General features: G+C 40.7%; 1 protein-coding gene across 7 annotated transcripts in view; it reads left to right on the plus strand.

Annotated features, from left to right (window-relative positions):
- The window catches only part of RARB (retinoic acid receptor beta), a 326,955-nt gene that overhangs the window by 240,308 nt on the left and 65,196 nt on the right, over positions 1–21,451 (plus strand). For 6 of the 7 annotated variants that reach the window (XM_021385647.1, XM_021385648.1, XM_021385646.1 and 3 more), the window contains one exon: positions 19,258–19,406. In XM_021385647.1, coding sequence (XP_021241322.1) covers positions 19,258–19,406 — 149 coding nt within the window. The remainder of the gene's footprint in view (positions 1–19,257; positions 19,407–21,451) is intronic. The other variant, XM_021385650.1, reaches the window with a different exon arrangement.

Below are 21,451 nucleotides of genomic sequence, written 5' to 3' on the forward strand. Positions count from 1 at the left end.
AAAAGGCAAGATCTGTTTGAACCAGGTTATTTTCTTTAAAGCTCACATATAAACTTTACATTGTAATCGTTAGGATTGATATGCTCAGGAATAGAGTTTTTATTTAATTTTTTTGTACTTGTGGCGTAGTGCCCCCTGAAATATGTGATGAGAAGTATTTGTTTCTGATCCTCTTCAATACACAGATTTTCTCACTCAGAACGTCACAAGGGGATATTTTTCTTCCAAATGAATTGAAATGAGAGCAACCGATCCTCTACGCAGGCTCTGATCTAGGTCGCCCGATTCATCTGCTGGCGCAGGAAAACTCTAATGGACATGCGACGCTGTCAAAAACTCCTGCAGATAAAAATGATGAGAGGCATTCGCTGGCGAAGCTGGGGTGGGATAAGCTCGGAGGAAAAGCAATGTATCTTTGTGTGACTCCCTACTTGCCTAATGCGTCTGTGCAGTGAAGGTGTAACTTGTCAGAACAAAGCTAGCCTGCTGCAGCGCTGCCTTGCAGAGGTTACGCTGAAGTTAAGGAGTTGAAAGGGAGAGATAATGTTTCAGACGGCCAAGTTAGTCATCCTCACATCCAGCTAAATCCCCACTTACTGCTGAGCGCGCTTCCCAGGGCCGCGTTAGCTGAGCGTGCCAGCATCGCGCCTGCACGGCAGGCAGGGCTGCAGCCCAGCCAGGGTCTTTGCCTGGTGGTGCGTGGGGAGCCGGGCAGCCCGTGGGCAGGTTGGGCCTCCACAGACCCCAGTGCTCACATCTAATTCACGCACTGCCCCGCACACAGCTGAAGCGCTGCGGCTGTGCTGCGCAACCAGCGTTTGGGTTTGGGGGCCTGCCGGTGAAAGTGATGCCGTGCTGGAAAGGGCTGTGGCTGTCAGTCCATCCCATTGAAACCTTAAAGCTGAGTGGGGCTGCGATGAGTTCTCAGGTCTGCCCGGCCACGGAGGCCAGCGCTGGTGCGTGTGTGAGCGGGGGGCTGGTCCCTCGCTCTTTCCCCGTTGTCTGCCCTGGCAGGGGGGCCTGCAGTGGGTGGCTCCCACCCCGGCAAGGCTGCGGTGCGCAGCCCTGTAAGGAAGGATATTGGTGGATATATAAAATGGCCAAGGAACTTCGGTAAATAGACTTTACCCTTCAGGATCCACGGATCCTGGCAGCGGCTGCGAGGGAGGGTGGGGTTGTACTTTTCCCCTTCCTGTACTTGGACACTTTTGATTATCCAGACTTTCTGGGACTGAGCAGGGCTGCCCAGTAACAAAGCCTGCATAATATAATTACCTAAATAGGCCTATTGTCCTTTTCAAATTACTGCACTGTGAAAACCTTAAACTTTTTACTGGAAACGTTATATGTAGGGTTTAGATAGCTAAATGGCTGTCGCAAGGAGGAGATCCCGTCCACTCGTTTCTCACTGCTGTGTGGTTGAGAAGCTGATTATCCGCCTGCCGCCTATTGATGTTTACTCCTTTTGGGAAGCAGATATTTTAGCCCCTTCTGGCAGGGTAAACTGCCAAAAGTAATAGGGCTGGAAATACAAAGCTATGATTGATTTTGACCTTTGCTCACGTGCATGAAGTCTGTCCCCATGCAGTGTGACCCATGCCACTTCGTGCTGAAATCCAAGCCCTTTCAAACCAAATGGAACCACGAAAATAGAAGCCATGAAATGCTCCAAACTCTTCTAAAATAACAGAATAATCATCTCCTCTGTACTGCAAGAAGAAGTATAGCAGGAGGGCAGCAAAACTGGGTTTAGTAGCAGGCAAACCAAGAGTAATGTCTTCCGTCTGCTGCTGCCTTTTTATGAGAACCATATTCTAGGTACAAAATAAACAAACTGATACGATGTGGGAATGAATCTTCTGTGTATTCTTTCAGTCACCATAATCTCAGCTATTCCTTCTGATTGTAGTCAGTAAACAACTTTCATCCAGAAATCTGGATTTTAAATTACCTTTTTAAAAATAATCTCATGTTTGGAATTTTATTAATCCATCGCTCCATGAGCAAATGTGTTTCAAAAGTTAAGAATGTCAGAAACAGTAGCCTGAAGTTAGCATCCTAAATCCACATTTCATGGCTTCACTTCCAAAAATGCGGAGCATCTAAGAGCTCCCTCAGCACTTTTAAAAACAGGCCATGTATTGAAATGACCAGATATTGTCTAGAACTTTTATTTAATATTAAAAATTTTAAAGGATTTTTCCACTTCACCTAAGCTACATGAAAAAGCAATTAAATGACAGAATTCACAACATTGAGTGGAAGTAGAGACACTTACAGGACAAAGCAGGTCTTGTTTTAAACAGCATATTACTCTTTTTCTGTAAATTTACAAGTGGAGTTTTCAGAATTCAACATTTAAAGCACAAGGCTAGGTTTTTTTTTTTTTTTTTTTTTTTTTCCCATGTAGTTTGCCTGTCTCGCTTATTTCTCTGATTCTCTGTTTGCTTCCTTGCATAGGAGTGGATTTTTTCTCAGTCAGTTTCAAACTTTTCCTCCTGGTATAGGTTTTAATAGTTAGATGATCTTCATATTCTCACCTCTCATTTGCAACTGCTCTGTATTGTTTTCCCAGAGACAGTGAATTCATGTGATTGTGTTCACTCCACACTTTGCTTATTCTGGGGAGGGGTGAGGAATCTAGCTTCCTTCAGCTCATTTTAGTGATCTGAATAGGAACAGAGAGCTTGCTTGCATCATGTGATGGGGGCAGCTCACCGCAGATCACCAGCATGGGGTCTGTGTGAGAGAACTTCTGTTGTACATGACAATCTGATAAGGATATCATGTGGTTTAGGAACACATTCCCACAATGTTAACTTCTTTGTCCCTTTATTCGGGAGTGGGTAAGGAAAAACGTAACAAACTGATGCCAGCTCTTATATAACTGACCCCACTTTCTTTTAGCATTCTGTTTGAGTTTTACAGCTTCTTCAAATACTTTTGTTGAGAGATGGAAATACAATCCAGAAAGTCTGTGTAAAGAATCCTGGACACAGAGTATATAATATACCTTCTGTTCCCCCTTGGACAAGGTGATTTTTCTTTCCCCTGCTTATACCATATATAAATGGAATATTATAAAACTATGTAAGTTAAATATATACATGCAAGTGACACTTGTATAGGTTTAATAGGTTAAAGCTTGAGTGAGTATTTATAAATTCTCAAAGTGCTCTGGATCTTCACTGCTAAGGACATGGTGTTAAAGTCCATCCATAGTTTGGAGGGATTTCCGTTTCATGCACTTTCAGTGACTTAGAGTTTACCCTTTAAGTGCATCCCTTAAGATAAAGAGCGGAGAAATGTCTCACAACAAAGACTTTTTTTAGCACGGCTTTGTTTCATGTAATGATTAGGAGGATGTCTTTCCACTGAACCATAATACTTTTCTCTCCGCTCACATTGTATTTTTAGCAAGGATCTTTGAACAATAACAAGACAAATTAAGTGTATCTTTGTCTTTTAGAGCCTTATCTAGTGAAGCCCTTCAATGCACTCAGCGCTCCACCCTTGGATTTAATAGGAGTTTCAGACACAGAGTGCTTCTATGACTGAGCCTTTAACATGTTTATGTACCACTACTTTACTGAAATACTAGTAAATGCTGATGCCATTGTGCTGGATATTCAGCAGGAGGAACAGCCAACACTGCTTTTCTTCTTAGGAAAAAAAAAAAAAAAAGGATTATTTTCCTTTTTCCTTTCAAGCTCCATAGCAGAGATGTAGAGCAGCTGACTGAGTTGCCTAGTGTTGCACCAACCAGAGACAAATGCTGCCATTAGATCCAACGCGGGTTTACTTCAGTGGGTGCTTCAATGCTGGAAAGCCATTTGCTCCCATAATACGCTCAGAGTGGAAGAAATGGTTCAGTCAGGAAAAAACAACAACAGTGATACGAAACAAAAAATCTCTTGAATCCTGACATTTCTTTTATCTGAACACAGCTTGTGGTGAAACACACCATAGTAGCGATGTTCACAGCGTTTTGTTACTTCTCAGCCAGCCTGCTGGCAGCACGCAGCCCATCATGCAGAGGTGTATCTCTCTTTGCCTGTATGATAGCACTGGCCTGTCATCTTCCAGTCTTGCACCAAAGTCTCTCCTCTGCCAGCTGGAGACCAGTGTCAGGAAGTTTTGCAGGCTACTGCGTGATAAGCAGACCTAACAGGGGCTGAGTTGATTTAAAGCGGTGTCAGTCCCACTCAAGGCCAGTAGGCCTCGTCCCAGGCCCGTGCCTCTGCTCCTCGCCTCGCACCAGAAAAGCCACCAGGAAGGCCAACATCGCCTGTCTTTCCAAGACTGAACATTCACTCGAACAGGAAGGAAGAGGACTTGGAAAACTGTGTAACAGTGCCATCTGGCGATACCTGCCCAAACCTTGCTGCTCCCAGGCACTGCCTTTGGTCAGAAGACGGGGGCTTTCCCCAGACGCAGGGAAATGCCTGTGAGCCCCACAGCTTGTCTGTGTTTTCTGCACAGCTCTTAACAACTGTTAACCTAGTCAAAGGTACTGTCTTCTCGACAAACCTTCCATTCCTCACAGAAAACACTAATCCATCAACCTGCATTTTTGGCTTGGGGCACGAATCAAAGGCCTGGCTCACAGTCATGCGCGTGTTTGCTTCTCATTGTTAGGATCAAGTCCTTAGGGGGCTTTGTTTGTTTGCTTTTAAACAGTGCTTCATACTTCTGTCTCTCAACCTTTAATTTGAGGGGATTTTTCTTTTTCCTTCACTCCATCTTTCAGACTATTCCTTTGCATTGCTTTGTTGTTCTGGTTTGCTTCTTTCATTCTTTTGTAGGAAAAAAAAATGATGAGTTACTGGATTGATGTATGTCAGATCCTCCTTCGGGGCTGGCTGGGAACCCTCAGAGACCTGCCTTTGTTACAAACGCTCCTGTTTTCACTCCACGCTTTGAACACCAAGCCTTAAGATGTGGAATGAATATTGGCAAATCACCTATGTCTCTCAGGTGTTTGTGCAAAGTATCTTTGATGAGGGGGTTGATAGAAGGATGTACTTTTCTCAAATCCTCATCTGGCAGTGAACCTCAGCCTTCCTTTCTCCATTTTGAGAGCACATTCCAGCTGTGTGTTTCTAGTTGCACGTACTGTCACAGGCTGTGTGGGTTAGGTATGTGAGCTGTTTGCCTTTCTACATTTTGCATGCATTGCCACATTCACTTCTTTGAGACCATGGCAGAAAGAAGCCATTATCTTTCTTAAGTTTTGCAATGAAGCTGTCAGCTGACTGCAAGAAGTCTGAGCTGACTCACATCCTTTTCTGTTTCTTCCTTATCTGAATCCTTTCATTTGCCTGTGTTTTGGATAGATCCTGCAGAACTTCATGGGTGAAGTACGAGCTACGTGTTGGGAAGGACTGTATGTCTGGATGCTGTTAGAGAAATTAGCTCTACCTCAGTCTGTGAAATGGAGCCCAGTATGAAAGCTGCAACTGCTCAAAGTTGCTGTTTCCACCTTTACTAAAGCGTGAAAGCAGAGCTTAGTTACAGAATTTTACACTGACACTGCCCAGTAATAGCATGTTTGTTATGCTTCTGCTGCAGTTAATTTCTGTACAGAGAAAGAAAACGCTCTGACCAAATGAGGTGAGAAAGGAGTGACGCAATTAGGTAAGATTAAATCAGAGTATCAGTTTCCCTGAAACAGATATTTGGCTCTTTACCAACAGTCTTTTACCCCATTTTTCAAATAAACACATATTTTCACGTGATAACTCTATCTGAAATATTAATGCTTCCAGGGCTGCGGCTGCATTACCTTTGTTTGTTCATCAAAGTCCATTACTATGAGAAGGCTGCTGTTCCTTAGGCTGTTTCAGCTTCAAAAGAATTTTAGGGCCTGGTCTATTGGAAAGCTTGGGGGTATAATTAGTGAAAATGGAAATAGATGCAAGAGAAATTTAGTTCCTGATGTTTTAATTTAGTGTAGTACTGCCATGTGTTGTTGAAGAGGATTCTTAAAGGCAAACATAATTATTTCATTATGGTCTTCAGAACGCTTTCATTGGTCTTAATGACAAGAAGCTGCATAAGGAGTCATACATTTTAATTAGACCTTCTTATATTTACATCAGATAAATAACAAATAATTGATGAAAAACAAGTCTTCTGAATGGATGACTTCACACAGAGCTCTGGTTACAGTTTAATGATAAAACATTTCTCTTATTGCTTTGCATTTTAATTATCTAGAATTATTACTCTAGCAGAAATCTCAAAATACTGTTACTTCCATGCATTTCATTAGATTCACAACAAATTTCTATGAATCTAAAGCTAAGAGAAAAAGTGTTTTCCTATGTAAACCACTTACAATCCACTTCCAGCTTTTTGTTGTTGTTGTTGTGGACTCTTCAGGAAAAGCTAGTAGGAGGATGAATCAGACTATTTCATACATTTTCAGTTCCCTACCCAGGAGCAAGCTCTCCCATTATTAGCAACCCAGAACTCCTTTTGAGGTCAAGTGACCGTGCATTTTTCTAAGGAAAAATGTGTTGCCTTTTTCTTTCCAGCTTAGTTGAAAGTTGTATTCTTAAACTGTTTCAGTTTTTTTTTTTTAATCTTATCATTGTCCCTTTATAATTGTGTGTATGCTTGTAGGTACATTTAAATTACGCATATATTTTTTGATTTACTTTACCCCCTGTGTTGGGAACTTTATAATAGAAGGGGAAATGTTGTTTAGAGTTTTGCTACTTGCAAGAGTCTTTCGTGTTTTATACGCTCTCCAGCGTTTCATGTTTGCAACAAAACATATTTGACATGATTCATTCCTGAGAGCATACAGAACACTAATTGTTGTTATTGATTTTAAATTTTGCAACCATTACAAGTAAGCCAGATGAGTGGCAGATAAAGAGTAATAATCCATGGAGTTCTGGAAGTGTTTCATGTTTGTCTGTAGTACTTTACGTGATCAATAGTAAGTGCCCCATTGAAACTAACTGCTGTATCAAATAACAGTAAATCAAATGAATGTGCTTACAGATTATTTATTGAAAGCTTTAATTGTTCACTGGGGCCCTGCTTATCTGAGGAAACAATAGAACTTAGTGATCAGACAAACTGGTTTGCAAATGCTGGGAATGCCATCAAACAGCAGGGTATCCCGTCTGCCTGGGAGGTGTGGGAGTTTTCCTAAATGTGCCCCTGTCCCACCAGGATTGCCCATACACTGGGACCGCCCGTTCTTGGTTATCCCACAGTAAGTTAGCCAGAGAGAAGTTTTCTCAAAGAGGGTCTCTCGCTTTCACAGGTTACTCTTCTAAAATCTCTTTGGATAACATACCTGGTGGGTTAACGTGTGGACAAGGCACTAGTAAAATTCCCCCAAATTTCCAAAGGGATATGTATGTAGTGAGAGACTATACAAGATCTGATCTAAGAAAAGGAAGTGGAGAGAAAGCATTATAAACTTATTCTGTGTAAAGCTTAAGTAGGCATAAAGTGCAGTTGTTGGCAACTGTATGCTGCTGCGCTGTTAGCTTTCAGACGTTTATGAATACTGTGAAATGAAAAAGAACTGTTTCTAACTAACAGCTCTGTGCTGTAGCAGTGTTGTACTTATTCCTTAAAATGACTGCTCTGTCTTGTCCTATGCACTATGAATTACTAGTGCCACATGTTAAAGGTTTTCTGGACCTTAGGGAGAAATAGGTAGTCCTACAGACAGTTTCACTATACTATCCACAATTTTTTGTGTAGCCTCAGTATATTGTCAATTACACTTTGCTATGGCTTCAGAATCCTTTCAGTGTCAGCTGAGACACTAATGCTGTCCTTCTGCAAATTCAGGAAGATGGCACTGAAAGAATTTACATTAAATAGCGTATCTTTCCAACCGTGACAACTGGAAAAGCTTTTGTACAAATAAGCTTAATTTCTACTGAAAACGATGGCCCAAATCACTCAAATATGGCAAGGAAAGTGTTTTCCCTGAGTGCTATTCTGTGAAATATACTTATATGCATATGTATAATGCTGGATAATCATATTATGGACATTAAAAAATGATTAAAGCACAGTAGTCAAAGGTCTTCTAGAACTGAATCTCACTTGGAAAAAGTATTTTCCCATTTTCAAAGTGTAAGCTGTGCCTTAAGTTTCTTGAGACATCAAGTGTTGAATTTGTTATTAGGTCAGGATTGAATATTGCCTGTCCAGCTCTTTGGAGTTTTTCCTCTTATAAAATATTTCGTTTATGTCATATACTGTTTAAAGTGCAGTTGACATCTTCCCTGTTTGTAAGTCTGGAATAATGCAGTAAATCATGAGCAGAGTAGCTGGGCAAAAAAAACCTAACAGTGCTGAAGGTGGGTATTGAATAGGGTACGCCAAGCAAATGGGAAGCACTCCTAGCACGAATCTGTTCATCTGCATTATGATGTGTGTATATTTTTTTCTCTTTCAAGTGAGAATGGTTCTCACAGATGACATAGAGATAAAATTATAAGCATTCCTCACTCCAAGGGATTAATACGAAAATCCACCACAGGTAGAGAGTATGCGAAAAGAATATTGGAAAATGTGCTCTTCAGTCACAGTTCTCATCTAGGCTCCAGTCTCTGGTGAATTTCTTATTTTATTGATCTTTTGTCTTCTAGGCAGAGTAGAGATCTGCTCACAGTGTTACTACCTTTTAGCTCTGGGGCACCAAGCCCCTTCCCAGCTTTTAGCTTCTGTGGGACCTACTGCGAAGGGGACATGGTGATGCTTGCCAGGTTAGCTGCACCAAGGGAAAGTAAATCCCACCTATAAATGCCTAAAGATATAGGTATAAAGTATTATGTAAACACAATGATGAGGATGCTGATTTACAAAGAGAAGAAAGCCAGTAGTGTCTTAGATTTTCACGGTATCTTCCCCACTATGTTATCATCTTTTGTCTAGCAGGCATTCAGTTGAGAAATGCTGCAATTCTGCTCAGGCGAGCATTACAGCTTGATAAAGTGTGTATTTCATTTTCTCCCCTCAACAGATATTGGTGATACTCAGTTCTTAAATATTCCATGAACTTGAATTTCTCATGTCAGCATCAGAAGTGTTGAGGTGTGCTGCTTTCAGTAAAGCAAAGCATTGACCTGATCTGGCATGCTGAGGAGAACAGTTTGTCCCTGTTTTGGTGTGCGTATGTGCATTGGAAGGTGTCAGTAAGGTTAAGACTTCGTCTGACTGCCCTTCTTGTTGCAGATAAGCCGAAGTGATGAAAGCCATTTTTTACTGTTATATGTCATGTCTAAGTGGAAATAATGTATTGTTTTAATTAAACCCCCACAGCTGGAGCAGTGTAGCAATGTGGGTGCAATTAGGCTAGTGTTAAAAATAGTCTTATGGAGTCTTAACAGTTACTAGGGATAAAAGCTGGTTGGATGTAATAGACCTGTACAAGCACAGCTACCCCAGAGACTCACAGCAATAATGCCAGGAGCAGGGGAGATGTTTCCTGGGACACCTCCTTGCTTTAGGGAACTACCGTTCAAAGAAGTTGTCTCTCTCGGTTTGCTCTGCCTTGTCCTCTGCAGGAGGCTGCTGCTCCACGGCTGGAGGAAATGCACGGCTCCATTTCACAGCCCCAAGCCTCGCCGTCCTCGGCAAATGGCCCTGCTTTTGCAGTGGCATTGCTGGGAAGCTGGATACCTACTCTTCCCTCTGCTCTGCTGGAGGGTTGGGAAGCTGCAGCCCTGGGAAGGGGCTGTGGGTGGCTGCTTCTTGAGGTTTGCTGCTTCAGCAGATTCATTGCTCGAAGAAGAAACATACCTCTGAGTGGCATCATGCCAAAAAATCTGCAGCGAGGGTCCAAGAGTGAGATCCCAAGCAGTGAGATAAGCTTAATAATTGTCTGTTGCCTTGTAAAAAGAGGCGAGTGACTGTGTGATGAGGCTGTGAAAGAAAATAAAGGGTAGGCCTCCTTTTCTAAGGATATCAAAATTCAGAATTAGCAGAGCAATAAAAGCCTTCTAAAGTGAAAGCTGGAAACAATACATTTTTAATAAAATGGGCAGTTACTCTAATTGCTGAACCCCTACTGTTCAATTTCTTTTAGTGCCCTTATTCATTAAATTCAGCATACTTATACTTATTATTTACAGATGTATGCGTTTTAACTTGTTTATAGAAACCATGCTTTGCAGAGAGCAGTGACTGGTATAATGCTAATTATTAAGTGTTTATTGTTGCCGATAATATGTGATTTTTAAAACAATTAAAAATACCATTTGAGCTCATCACTGGAGCCCACCCCAAACTGCCCATGAAAATTGAAATATTAGTGCCGTGTTCTGCCTCAAAGGTTACAGGCTGTTTGTTGCAGATTGATAGCGTACCCATTAAAGAAGAATTCACCTGTTCTTAAAGACTTCAAGCTCAGCAGTCCAGCTTCTTGATATTCTTCTAATATTATCCATTTAAACATATGTGATAGAGTTCATAATTGCCCTTGTAAATGGGAATAGGAAGGAGGGTACATAAATCAATTAGTGATATCCAGCAGTGTGGCTGCGATACAAATTAATTGGGATGGTAAGCGTTTTAACTGGACTATACTTACTTGAAGTAGTTTTGATCAATGAATTGACTCTTGCTGAGTCACTCTATTAATTTTAAGATCTAAAAATACCTAAGGATCAAAATGGCCTAAACTGATGGTCCTAGCGTTTGAGAAAGAAAATTACATGTAAGATACTGCATAGCAAATCAGTTTTAGGGCATCCGCAAGTAGAGAACAACAGTTTCATTTTGTTCGTGAGGTACTGAACAACTGTATAATAGTAGTACATGATTAAAGATATGAAAACACTCATTTTCTTCCTGGATTCAAGCCACAGCAAAAAAGTCATGATAAATAGTGTCATAAGAACACGCTGAATATATAGAAAATAAATTTATTTGGCAGACATAGTAATACTGAAAAGTAATACCAGCTTGGATAGGAGGCCAGCTTTCAGGAATGAAATCATTCCTTCATTCCTGTACCATAATGCTCTGGATTATTCTGTTTGGATGCTTGAAAAGATCCGAAGATAAAAGAAAAGTGCTCAAAGTACTGTAAAGCATTTAATACTATAAATGGGGACTTTATGACTTAGTAAAATATCTGGATGTGTATAGAGATTACAGTAACAATTTCATTATCCTTGCAATTTTTATTTATTATTGAAGAGACTGGATTTGAGCTTTCTCCATTTGATATGTTTACAGATCAAGGGTACTTCTTGGAATTGGTGTGTTTATGACACTGTAAAACAGCTCTCAAAAAAAGAATCGCACCTCGGCTATTTTTAAGTGTTTCGTCCCTCACAGTGTGACTTTTCCTTATTATTGATCCTGCAGGGAAAGCATGCTAAATTTCTGACACAGTTTTATCAATAGGTCACAGAAAGAGGCTCTGTTTTCATAAATAAAGAGGCCCAAGTCCTTATCCTTTCTAAGCCGGTGAGGCTGCTTTGCCTGTGCTGCTTTGCTTCAGATGAGGATCTGACCTTGGGAATTCCCTGGGAAAGCAAGCAGAGCCCCCACTTGTAAGAAAAGCTCATTTTCAAAGGAAGATGGAACTTCGCACAAATGGGAGCATGATTTTCTTTGGTAAAGAAGATCCTATTTTTCAATTTTGCAATGATATGAAAACTTCACTCTAGATTGATGGAATTCTGCATGGTAGTGGCCAGGCGGAAAATCACCAACCCGAAAAAACTACGGAGCTAGCATCTTTCGGATGTTTTTCTTCAGTTTTCCATACGATTTGTTTTTCTCCCTGTAACATGTTTTCTTTTTCATTCTGAATGTAGGCTCCCAATACAAACTGATGAGCTGTGGCCACGTAAGCCCCGCCATGCCCACAGCCCCTCTGGCCATCCTGTGTGCGCACTCACTTTCACCCCAGCTCTCCCAGAAACACCTCCTGGTGTCTGTCCAACCATTTATTTAGCGAAAGACTCTCCTGTTCTCAGTTCCTAGCGCGTCATTAAGTCTGTCCTGAGAGTAGCAACGGTGTAACCAGATGCAGTTCTTGCCTCTAATACGATTAATCATGGCAAGCTTCCACCTGCATTTGCTCCAGTGTAAACGTGTCTCTTTAGCTACACATATGGATAAACCCAAACGTACAACTGTTGTGCTGACACAAATGTTAAAAAATACAGACCCCAAAACAGTATCATTTTCTCTGAAGAGGTCAGGTGAACATAAATCTCCTGTATTAGCCAGATGTGATTCCCCATATTTTTAGTGGAGCCAGGACTTGAGAATCGGCCATTGCAAAGCTGGCAGTTCTGGAGTAGATGTTGCTCTTGTTTGAAAAGACCCCGCTGAGCAAACCTACAGAGCATGAATATGCTCTTACAGCATGGCTGCAGCCTCCTCGCTGTCCTGAATCAGGAGATGAAGGGCACAAACAAGTGCAGCAGGCACCATCTGAACATAAGGAAACACCTCTTGGTGAGGGGTGGCTGAGCTCTGGCACAGGTTGTCCAGAGGGTTTGTGGAGTTTGCCCCTTGGAGGTAATCAGAAGCTGCTTGGACACGGTCCTGGGCAACCTGCTCTGACTGTTCCAGCTTGAGCAGGGGTTGGGCCAGATGGACCCAGATGTCCCTTCCCACCTCAGCCAGTCTGTGATCCTCTCAGGACAGACTGGTTGCTGCTGGGGCTTTCCTGTGTGGTTAAATATATGGTGTGGTAGTTTTCATGAAAATTGATTATCAGTTGGCCGTGGAAATCACAAAGTGTAGATGAACCTTTCACCAGCGCCCCTGAGTTCCAGCCAGCAGTGTTGGTGGCTCTCGCGGACAGAGGGCCCCTACTCTTGCAGCTGGCTGCTGAGCAGGATGCATGCCCTGACTTGGGAACTGGGCAGTGCCTCAGAGATGTCCCCTGTTAGAGCTACTGAACAGTGATTTAATTAAGTTCCCTGCTCTGTATTGTATACCATCTGTAACTTGGGGCAAGACATGTAAGGCTGCATTTGGAAGGCAGTGCGAGAGCTACAGTTAGTTGGGTTCTCATGTGCTGTTGAAAATCCCAGTTGGGTACTGCTTGCGTTTTTCAGGAATTTAAGACCTAGGCAAATCAGGCTGTTAGGCTGTCAGTGCTTCTGCTTCCCATCCCTGAAATAAAAAGAATAGCTCTTTCCTTATCCCGCTTGGGTGTTACGAAGATAAACATATGAGTGCTTGTGGGATATTCAAGTACTGGAGCATCAGAGACTATGCCTGTAGATTAGATAGGTAGCGCAGAGCAGGGTCTCGTGCCGCTAAATATAGCAGGGTGAGGAGCACTGCAGGCCTTGCTGTGTGCCAGCGGGTGGGTGGCAGGGCAGATCTGTGCAGCAATGTCACTTGGGAAGGCCACTGGCAGGTGGGGCCCTGGGGGGTTCATGGCTCTGTGAAGTCAGGTAACTCAATTTGCATGCTTCACAAATGGGTTAATTAAGAGACCAGACTATTTGTGGTGGAACAGAAAAGAATATTGCCAAAACACACCCATCTTTTGCTGGGCAACCAAGGGAAGATGTTTGTGGGAATACTGAATCTGTGCAGCGAATGAAAAAGGGAGTATGCTGCTGAGGAACAGAAATTGTATTAGACTGGAAGAAAAGGGTAAACAACTGGTAGACACTGTTGCTTTCTGATTTACTGCAAACAAATCTGGATGCTCTGCTATGCTGGTAGTAAGAAGCTGAATTTTATGTCCTGACCCTAATCACCTGATATGAATAAAGACGTCAGTCGGCTGTACTGCTGTCATATGACTGAGACCGGTATCCACTGACTCCATTGACTTAAGTTACATTACTCTGCTGGTTAACATTACACATTTGCAATTGAAACCTGGCAATTTTGTGGATGAAAGGCCAAGAAGTGGCCTGGCCCAAAGCAGCCTAAAGTCTGAACACTCGAGATGCAAAAGGGTAGGGGGAAGCAAATACTGTCTCGATTGTGTGCTTGTCTTCAGTGGAGTGCAGCCAAATTTGTAGCTGGAACTTCATTAGGGTAAGAATATCAAAGCATGTGCTTAACTGCTCCTTGTACTTGTGAGGCTGGGGACAGAGTTCAGTGGGACCACTCTTCTCCCAGCTGTGGCTGGACAGGAGCCAGCTGTCCTATCACTGCTTTACTGACAAAAGTCCTAATAGCAAAAGCACTTCAGATTTAGAGACTTCTGCCAAGTGGGCTGCCTCTATCAGGGCTTGCACCTTGTCTGAGATAGCTGTTGGCAGCAGGAGCTGTGCCATAGGCATGGCTCTGAAAATGACCTCGGCTGAGGCACCTTCTGGGTGACCTTGTGGTGGTTTGTCTATTAGTAAGAACTTGAAACTTGGACTTTTGATCTCCACAACCTCTACTTTTCGTAAGGTTGGTTGTTTTTTTAAATTGTACTGTGGGAATCCCAAACTGTACACGGTACTCTTAGCTTTTCAAATTACAAAGAGATTGTTTGGGATTGGGCACTCTCAAGTAAAAGCCGAATCACAAAGTGTAGTCTTTCGGTGCCACTGTTGAAAAAGACACTTTTTCATAGTAAAAGCAAACCTGAAGACTTGGATATTTTTTTGTCTTTCAAGGCTGAAACGTGCCTTTTTTCTTTTAAGACCTAGACTTTCCTGTATAGTTGAGCTATGGCTTGATTAAAATTTAAGATGGAAAAATTGTAATGAGGAATTAAAGTAGAATAACTTATATTTAACATCATGGCTTTAAGACAGATGTGCACAGCTAGCAAGTCACAAGTAATAAAAAAGAAACCCTAAAATGTGGAAGACGTTTTCTTAAGTACTTCTGAAAACCCTGATAGTAATATCTCAATCTGGAGCTATCATGGCAGCCTGTGTTTTATAATCCAGGTATGTTGTGTTCACTCTAATAAAAACCATTCTTTCCTGAACCCCATTGCATACCTAGCCATACGAGGGAAGATTTTTGATTGTGGTTCGGATGTTACAGTTTGGTAATTCGATGCAAGTTGATGAACATTTGGCATGTTGTTTCCCCTGAGCCTTTTCCTCCTCCTTCCTGCCCTCAGCCCACTCGACCTCCCTGCAGTAAATTCTCATGTAGAACAGCGATCGAGTACAGAGATGTCAATAAAGTGAAATAGTAGCCCGACTTCTTTGCTTTTGCTGTTTTCTTTGAAAGAGAGAAAATCAGGGTCTTCACGCAAAGCGAAGACTTTGTTTTTTGTCTTTCTGTTGTCTCTGATCTGCACCTGTTGTATATATGGTAAAAATATCTGGGACTCATAACCCAGCAACAGTCCGCAGCCAGAGTCATGTGTGACCGGGTCAAACACACACTCGCTGGAGGGTCATGGCCAGGTTACTAAGTCAAGGCTGGCAAGTCTCCACCATAATGTTTTCTTTCTCTCGCACTTTTTTTTTTCCCCTCTTGTCTGTCTTCCAAACAACAGTTTAAAAAAAAAAAAAAAACCTCGTAACAATGCAAACTATTTAAGCATGACAAATTCAAAGAGGTTTTTTATTAAAAAAAAAATTGGGGCAGGGGGTTGAGTCAATGATATTTTGGATTTAATTTTATAGTATAGTTTTATGTGGCACATGAAAGAGAGAAATTTGTATTGAAACAATTGAGACCCACTTTCCCAGTTCCTGGCTCTTTCCTGGAAGATGATTAAAAGCAGACTTTTTTTTCCAGACTAGACATAAAAATTAAATGATCTACAGTATATAGTTATTTTTTCAAATGTTTGGAGGCTTATAAATAACTTCTACAATCAAATGCACACATACAAGCAGCAGAGAATCTGGTTCTAATTACTTGTACTTTAGTTGAACTTTGGCGTTTCCTTTGACTTTCTGCCTAATGTATGTGAGCTGTGTGCCTTGCACTCCTGCAGAGAATTCATAAAAAAAAAAAAAAAAAAAAAGCAAAAAATCCAGACTCTTGTTGGTGCCAACAAAAATGAGGGTTAACAGAATGTTTTGACCAAATGCAACACTTTGCTATTCACCCTAATTAGCTGAAATTGCTGCTTCCCACCAGGGACCCTGAGCTCAGTATTCACAATTCCCTTGAGGCTATCCAGGAAATGCCATTTGCTTTACAACTTCTTATTCTTTTAAGACTCAACTGTCCAAAGTGTGCGTTAACATACTAGCTTAATAATCGAGGTTCCTGGTGAAACGACAGGCATTTCATAATGCCTGCTTCTACTTGGTCACAAAGTGAAATACCTCTATCTGTCAACATGGTTTAGCTGGCAGTAAATTAGCTCTCACAAAGCACGCTGTGCTTTTCAAGATCTTATCTGCTCCTTTATCTAACCTTTAGAAATATTTCAGACATCTTAGGAATGGTGAAGTGACCTATTGTTTGCCAGCCCCTGTGTGCTGGAGCAGAATTCAGGTGTTCTGTGCTGCACTCCAGCTCTGTTTTCTCAGGTGAGCGGTGTCACAGCCCACAGGAAGAGGCAGCAGGGCTTCAGAAGATGTTGCTTTGACCGAACTGTTCCTCAAATTTTAAGACTTCTTGAAAAATTTCCAAACTTTGATTTTTTGGAAATGTCATCTGTGTCCCCCTCTCCACCTCTTTTTTTTTGGTGTGTTTTTTAGCTTCCGTGTGCAGGCATGCATAGATGAAAATGAGTTCCGCTGCTGTTTTTCCAGTAGCCATCTGCGTGACACAAATGTACTGCTCAAAACCCAGTCAGCTTCAATCACTACAGACTTCTGCACCTGATTTCTGCATTTCCACACTGGCAGTACATACATTTTCAAATACGGAGTTTGAAAGGCTAAATCCAAGGAAGAACAGTGAGTCAGAAGCCAACTAGGAGTAGAGTTTGTGTAACCAAGTTGGAGCCTGCTCCAGAAAGCTCATACATCTTGCCTAGGATCAAACGTTCCCAAACTCTCTAGGCAGTTGTTCATCTGACACAAGTATTACATCGAGTAGGTTCAGCTTTTCCAGTAGCATATATATCTGGGGATATATATGGGTGTTCTGGGGAGCGTCTTCTGGTTTTTACTGGGTTTTTCACTCTCATCTATCTTCCAAATTTTCCAGAAAAAAAAAAAAAATCTGCAATGGCACCTTCAGATCTTCAGCTGTTGACTACTTTTTCTTTCTTTCTTTATGAACTGAGCTGGTTGCTTAATCTCTTCTGAGCATCCCAAATTCCTGGTGCTTGGCCAGTGCCTTAACAGACACGCACTGTACATGCGGCTTATGCTCTGAGCATCACTGTTAGATGCTGGGGCTTGTTTACAATGAGATTGTCGAAAAAACAGAAGTATATCAGTATTATTCCTCATAGACTGCTTTGCACAAACCAAAATCACAGAAGGATTGCGGGAGTGTGGTTGTTTTATTGAATGACACAACCTTGTTTTCCTAAGGGAAGCCTAAAAACTGCCTTTCAGACTGACTGGGAGAATTGAATGAGCTAATACGAAACACATTGTCTGCTGATATTAGAGTTTTAAACTAAAATTTTATCATTCTGAGGCTGATTGGAAACCACTATAATACTTGTGCTAGCGTGAAATAAGACGCAGAATGTTTGAGGACTCTCAAGGGCATTTGATGAATCTAACTTTAATTTAGAAGTACTAATAGATTATTGATTTAAGCAGGATGACTGTGCAGAAATCAATAACTGAGCACTCCGTGTCTCTCTTAAATACCAAAAATTACTATTGAGAAGAAATGATCATTCTCACTTCTTTTTTCATTAACAAAAAAGCTCATTAAAGTTTTCTTGGACCAGTAGGAAGCTGTAGATATTTGATTTGTCAAAGTTCAGCATATTTAATGCTGAAACAGTTATGTATAGTTCTGGACATTGTTTTAACATCATGATTTATTGAGCCACATGTTATCTTACTTTTCTGTTTTTCCACACAACCTTTCCTATTGTTACATGTATAAATAAATTGGTCCCGTTGAAAAGATATTTCTGAGCTTAGAATCGGTGCCCTTAACGCTTCACTCCAGCATTTATTTTCTTCTAAAAAATGTGCCCTTGAAGTTGATGGTAGTTTAACCCAAGTAAAAATGGCAGAAATTGTCCCTTCCCTAACGAGTAATCGGAAGTTGTATCATGTGCTGCGATCCTCTCTGTGAATTTTGAAGAACGGGAGTTGACAATGAATCATGGGTTTAATACGAATGTATCATCCCAGTAATCTGAAAAATATCATGTACAGTAAATCTTGTCTCAGATTTTCCATTGAGTAATATTCTTTAGGGCCTGCTGTTAGTACTCTGGAGATTTAGCTGTGCAGATAGTGCCTAATATTTCTGGATAGATCTGAGTTCACAGATTCTGTCATTTCTGTGTATCTGTTGAAAAGTTGGAGGGATTTATCTGAGAAGCAGCAGAACAGCTAGGTGAAACATGAAAATGTATTGCTCATCTACAATAAATGTGAGGAATGATGACAGCATATCACAGAAAACTAATGCAGATGTTTTGAAAAGATCTAGTTCACGTGTCTTATCTCACATCGTAGAGCTTTCATGTCCTCTCACTGAAAAGGATGACTGGCTCTCTAGCAAGTTCAAAACAAATGGCCATCCAGAAATATTAAGGCAATAAAGGACATGGGGTCATAATATCTAATAGCTTTTTCTCAGAGAGGTTTCCTGATGTTACAAATCGTAGAGTTGATAAGGAAGTGTTACTGGATTGCGCTAGTTTTACTGATGAACAAAGAAAAAAAGACTTGTTCAGGTTATTTTCACTTCAGGTCTTATTCTTAGTCATTCATCTCTTTATATATGTCCTGATCCATTTCCGTATCTTTCTGTGGTGGAATTGCACATGGAAAATGTTACCTTTTGTAGACAATGGCAAAAGATATAAGAGCTCTTCCAAGACTAGTGGTAAACTGAAAGCACACATGCCTCAGTTTTCCATTAATGGTCGATGTCCAGTGTACACACATGGAACCCGTGTAATTCAGTAAGCTAAAAACAAAATGTGAGCCCAAGGCTGTTCATTTCTGGAGCCTTGTATGATAATTAAGCTGTATATCTGAAGTGAGATGAAGCTTTGTTGGTGTTTAGTAGCTGGATCATGACACTTTACATCCCAGATAGTTTAAAATATGCTGTTGAGAGTACAGCGTGTAGTTCTGTCTCTACTTGTCTTTTTTTGTTTCTAGTTTTTTATTCAGCAAAGATAGGTATGGGCCAGTTTGATAGTTTTAATGCAGTAGATGACTGATCATTTGAAATTCGTTCATGAATCATTCATTTATATTTCTTTTTTCTTTTTAGCAGTTGAAACTCAGAGCACCAGTTCTGAGGAACTCGTTCCAAGCCCTCCTTCACCACTTCCACCTCCGCGTGTTTACAAGCCCTGTTTTGTCTGTCAAGACAAATCATCTGGATATCACTATGGTGTCAGTGCTTGTGAGGGATGTAAGGTGAGTGCCACTGTCTCCCTTTCATTTTACAGTAATGCATTTTGGTTTTGAGAGAGGCTAGGCAATGAAGTTTCTTGTGTGAACTAATTCTGATACACGAATAAAGCCAAATAAACGACCATCATTCCTGGAATTCTTTTCCTTCGTAACTTCAGCCAAAGTATGTCTTTCAGAGACTTCCATAAGCATTGACTAACATCAGAAAGTGGTTGCAGATGCAGAGCTAATCAAATAAAAAGTGATAATGCTTTAAGACTCTTCATTATCCATTCATAAGTGTACCTTGAGAACTCATATGGTCATTGTCTGCTTTGAGTCTTCCTTTTTCTGTGGGAGAAGGACCTGATTATGTGGAAATTTTTGGCATAGTCTAATTAATTTCAAAGCAAATTGGGAGTTTGAAGATTAGCAGAATGGCATTCACAAAATTTAATCTGGCAGTGCTGGCACATCTGCTCACTACTTTCTAGTGCCGTGATTGTCAGAATATGAATGAATGTTCCGTAGGATACAGTAATATGATATGCAGTTCTAAAGTAGAGGATATATTTAAAGATGAGATACGTATCAGAGAAGCAGTATCAACTAAACCATGTGTATATGGCAGTAATTAGAAGTGAACGCACAGTGAACAGCACGTCTGCAAGGAAAAAAGTAGTGTAAAAAGTGATAAAGAAAAGATATCATGTGACAGTCTTATGGCTGTCCTTATTAGTTATGGTACTCCGATACAATGCTCTTTTCTAATAACTAGACTAAATATCTGTATTTTTAATCCTTCAAATTAGAATAGTTGTCTAGTGGTTAGTGCCCTAAGGATCCTAAGGCCTGATGAAAATATGACAGCTGCTACATATGTATTAATAAAGTTACTAGAATAAATTAATAAAAGATATTTTACTGGTTTATTTGTATCAAAAATAATAACATCTTTCAGATACCATGTAGTTAGGCATTTTTACTTTATCCTTTCATCCTGCAAAATCTTCCATGCCACTGGCCTTTTGTAGTGACATTAAATATATCATAGTTCTGGGTTTGTGTCTTTAGGCAGAAAACTATAGGATTAGAGTCTGGTTTCCCCTCTGTTTTATAACCTCAGATACTGAGATAATGAAAGTAACTATTGAAACTCAACTCTGCTTTAGAATCTCTTTTTGGTATTGAGGTTTTCCCTGGATATTGTCTGTATCTTTTCCTTTTACATGCCACAAAACTATTGAATTTTAAGTGTCTGTTAAGAAAAGCTCTGGTAAGAATATGCTGCAGCAGATTTCATTTAATGGGAAATCTCATAATATGCAGATGCTAACACACAAATGGTGGTGTCACTTGCATGCCTACACACTTACTCTAAGCACAGAGATAATTGCAGACTGTGGCAGAAAGGTCACATATTCCTAAGACTTTGTTATTTTTGAAAAATATGCTAAGATGTACGGTGGGGCTTTTATTGGCATACTGCAAAGCATTTTCGTAAATAATTAAGACCACACTTGTCAAAATATGTGAAGAAATCCATCTTGTGAGGTGGTAGCTGTTATTCACTGCTATTCAACAACAACAAAATTGTGTTCACTTATTTCCTAATCTGTAGAATGGGACAATTCAACACTTAGCAGTAGCTGCTGTTTTTTCAGTGTTTTTTTTTTTTTTTAAAGAGATGAGTTACATATAAAACCTGTAAGAGTATGAGAAACGACAAGATTCCAAATCAATAATGTGCCTGCTTAAGACTGTTAATATTTGGATTAGCTGACACTAGCTCTTCAACATGTTTGTCTAGGATTTAAGAAGTTTATGCCACCGATTGAATCCCCTTCCTTAGTGAGTGCCAGGAGCTGGCAAATAACATGATGAGCCAGCCAATGGGCAGTCGGGTACCGTACTGGCTGTTCAGAGCTGTCTGAGCTTTCAGGTCAACAGAAGGGATGTGCTGAGCAGACATGTGACCGAAACACCAAAAAACAGCTTCAGAAACCTTTACACTGACGTTTTCTACTTTTTCTCCAAAGAACATTGCCCTTTTCAAGTCCTTTTAGACT

Source organism: Numida meleagris, chromosome 2 (genome assembly GCF_002078875.1).
Source record: "Numida meleagris isolate 19003 breed g44 Domestic line chromosome 2, NumMel1.0, whole genome shotgun sequence".
Classification (NCBI taxonomy): domain Eukaryota; kingdom Metazoa; phylum Chordata; class Aves; order Galliformes; family Numididae; genus Numida; species Numida meleagris.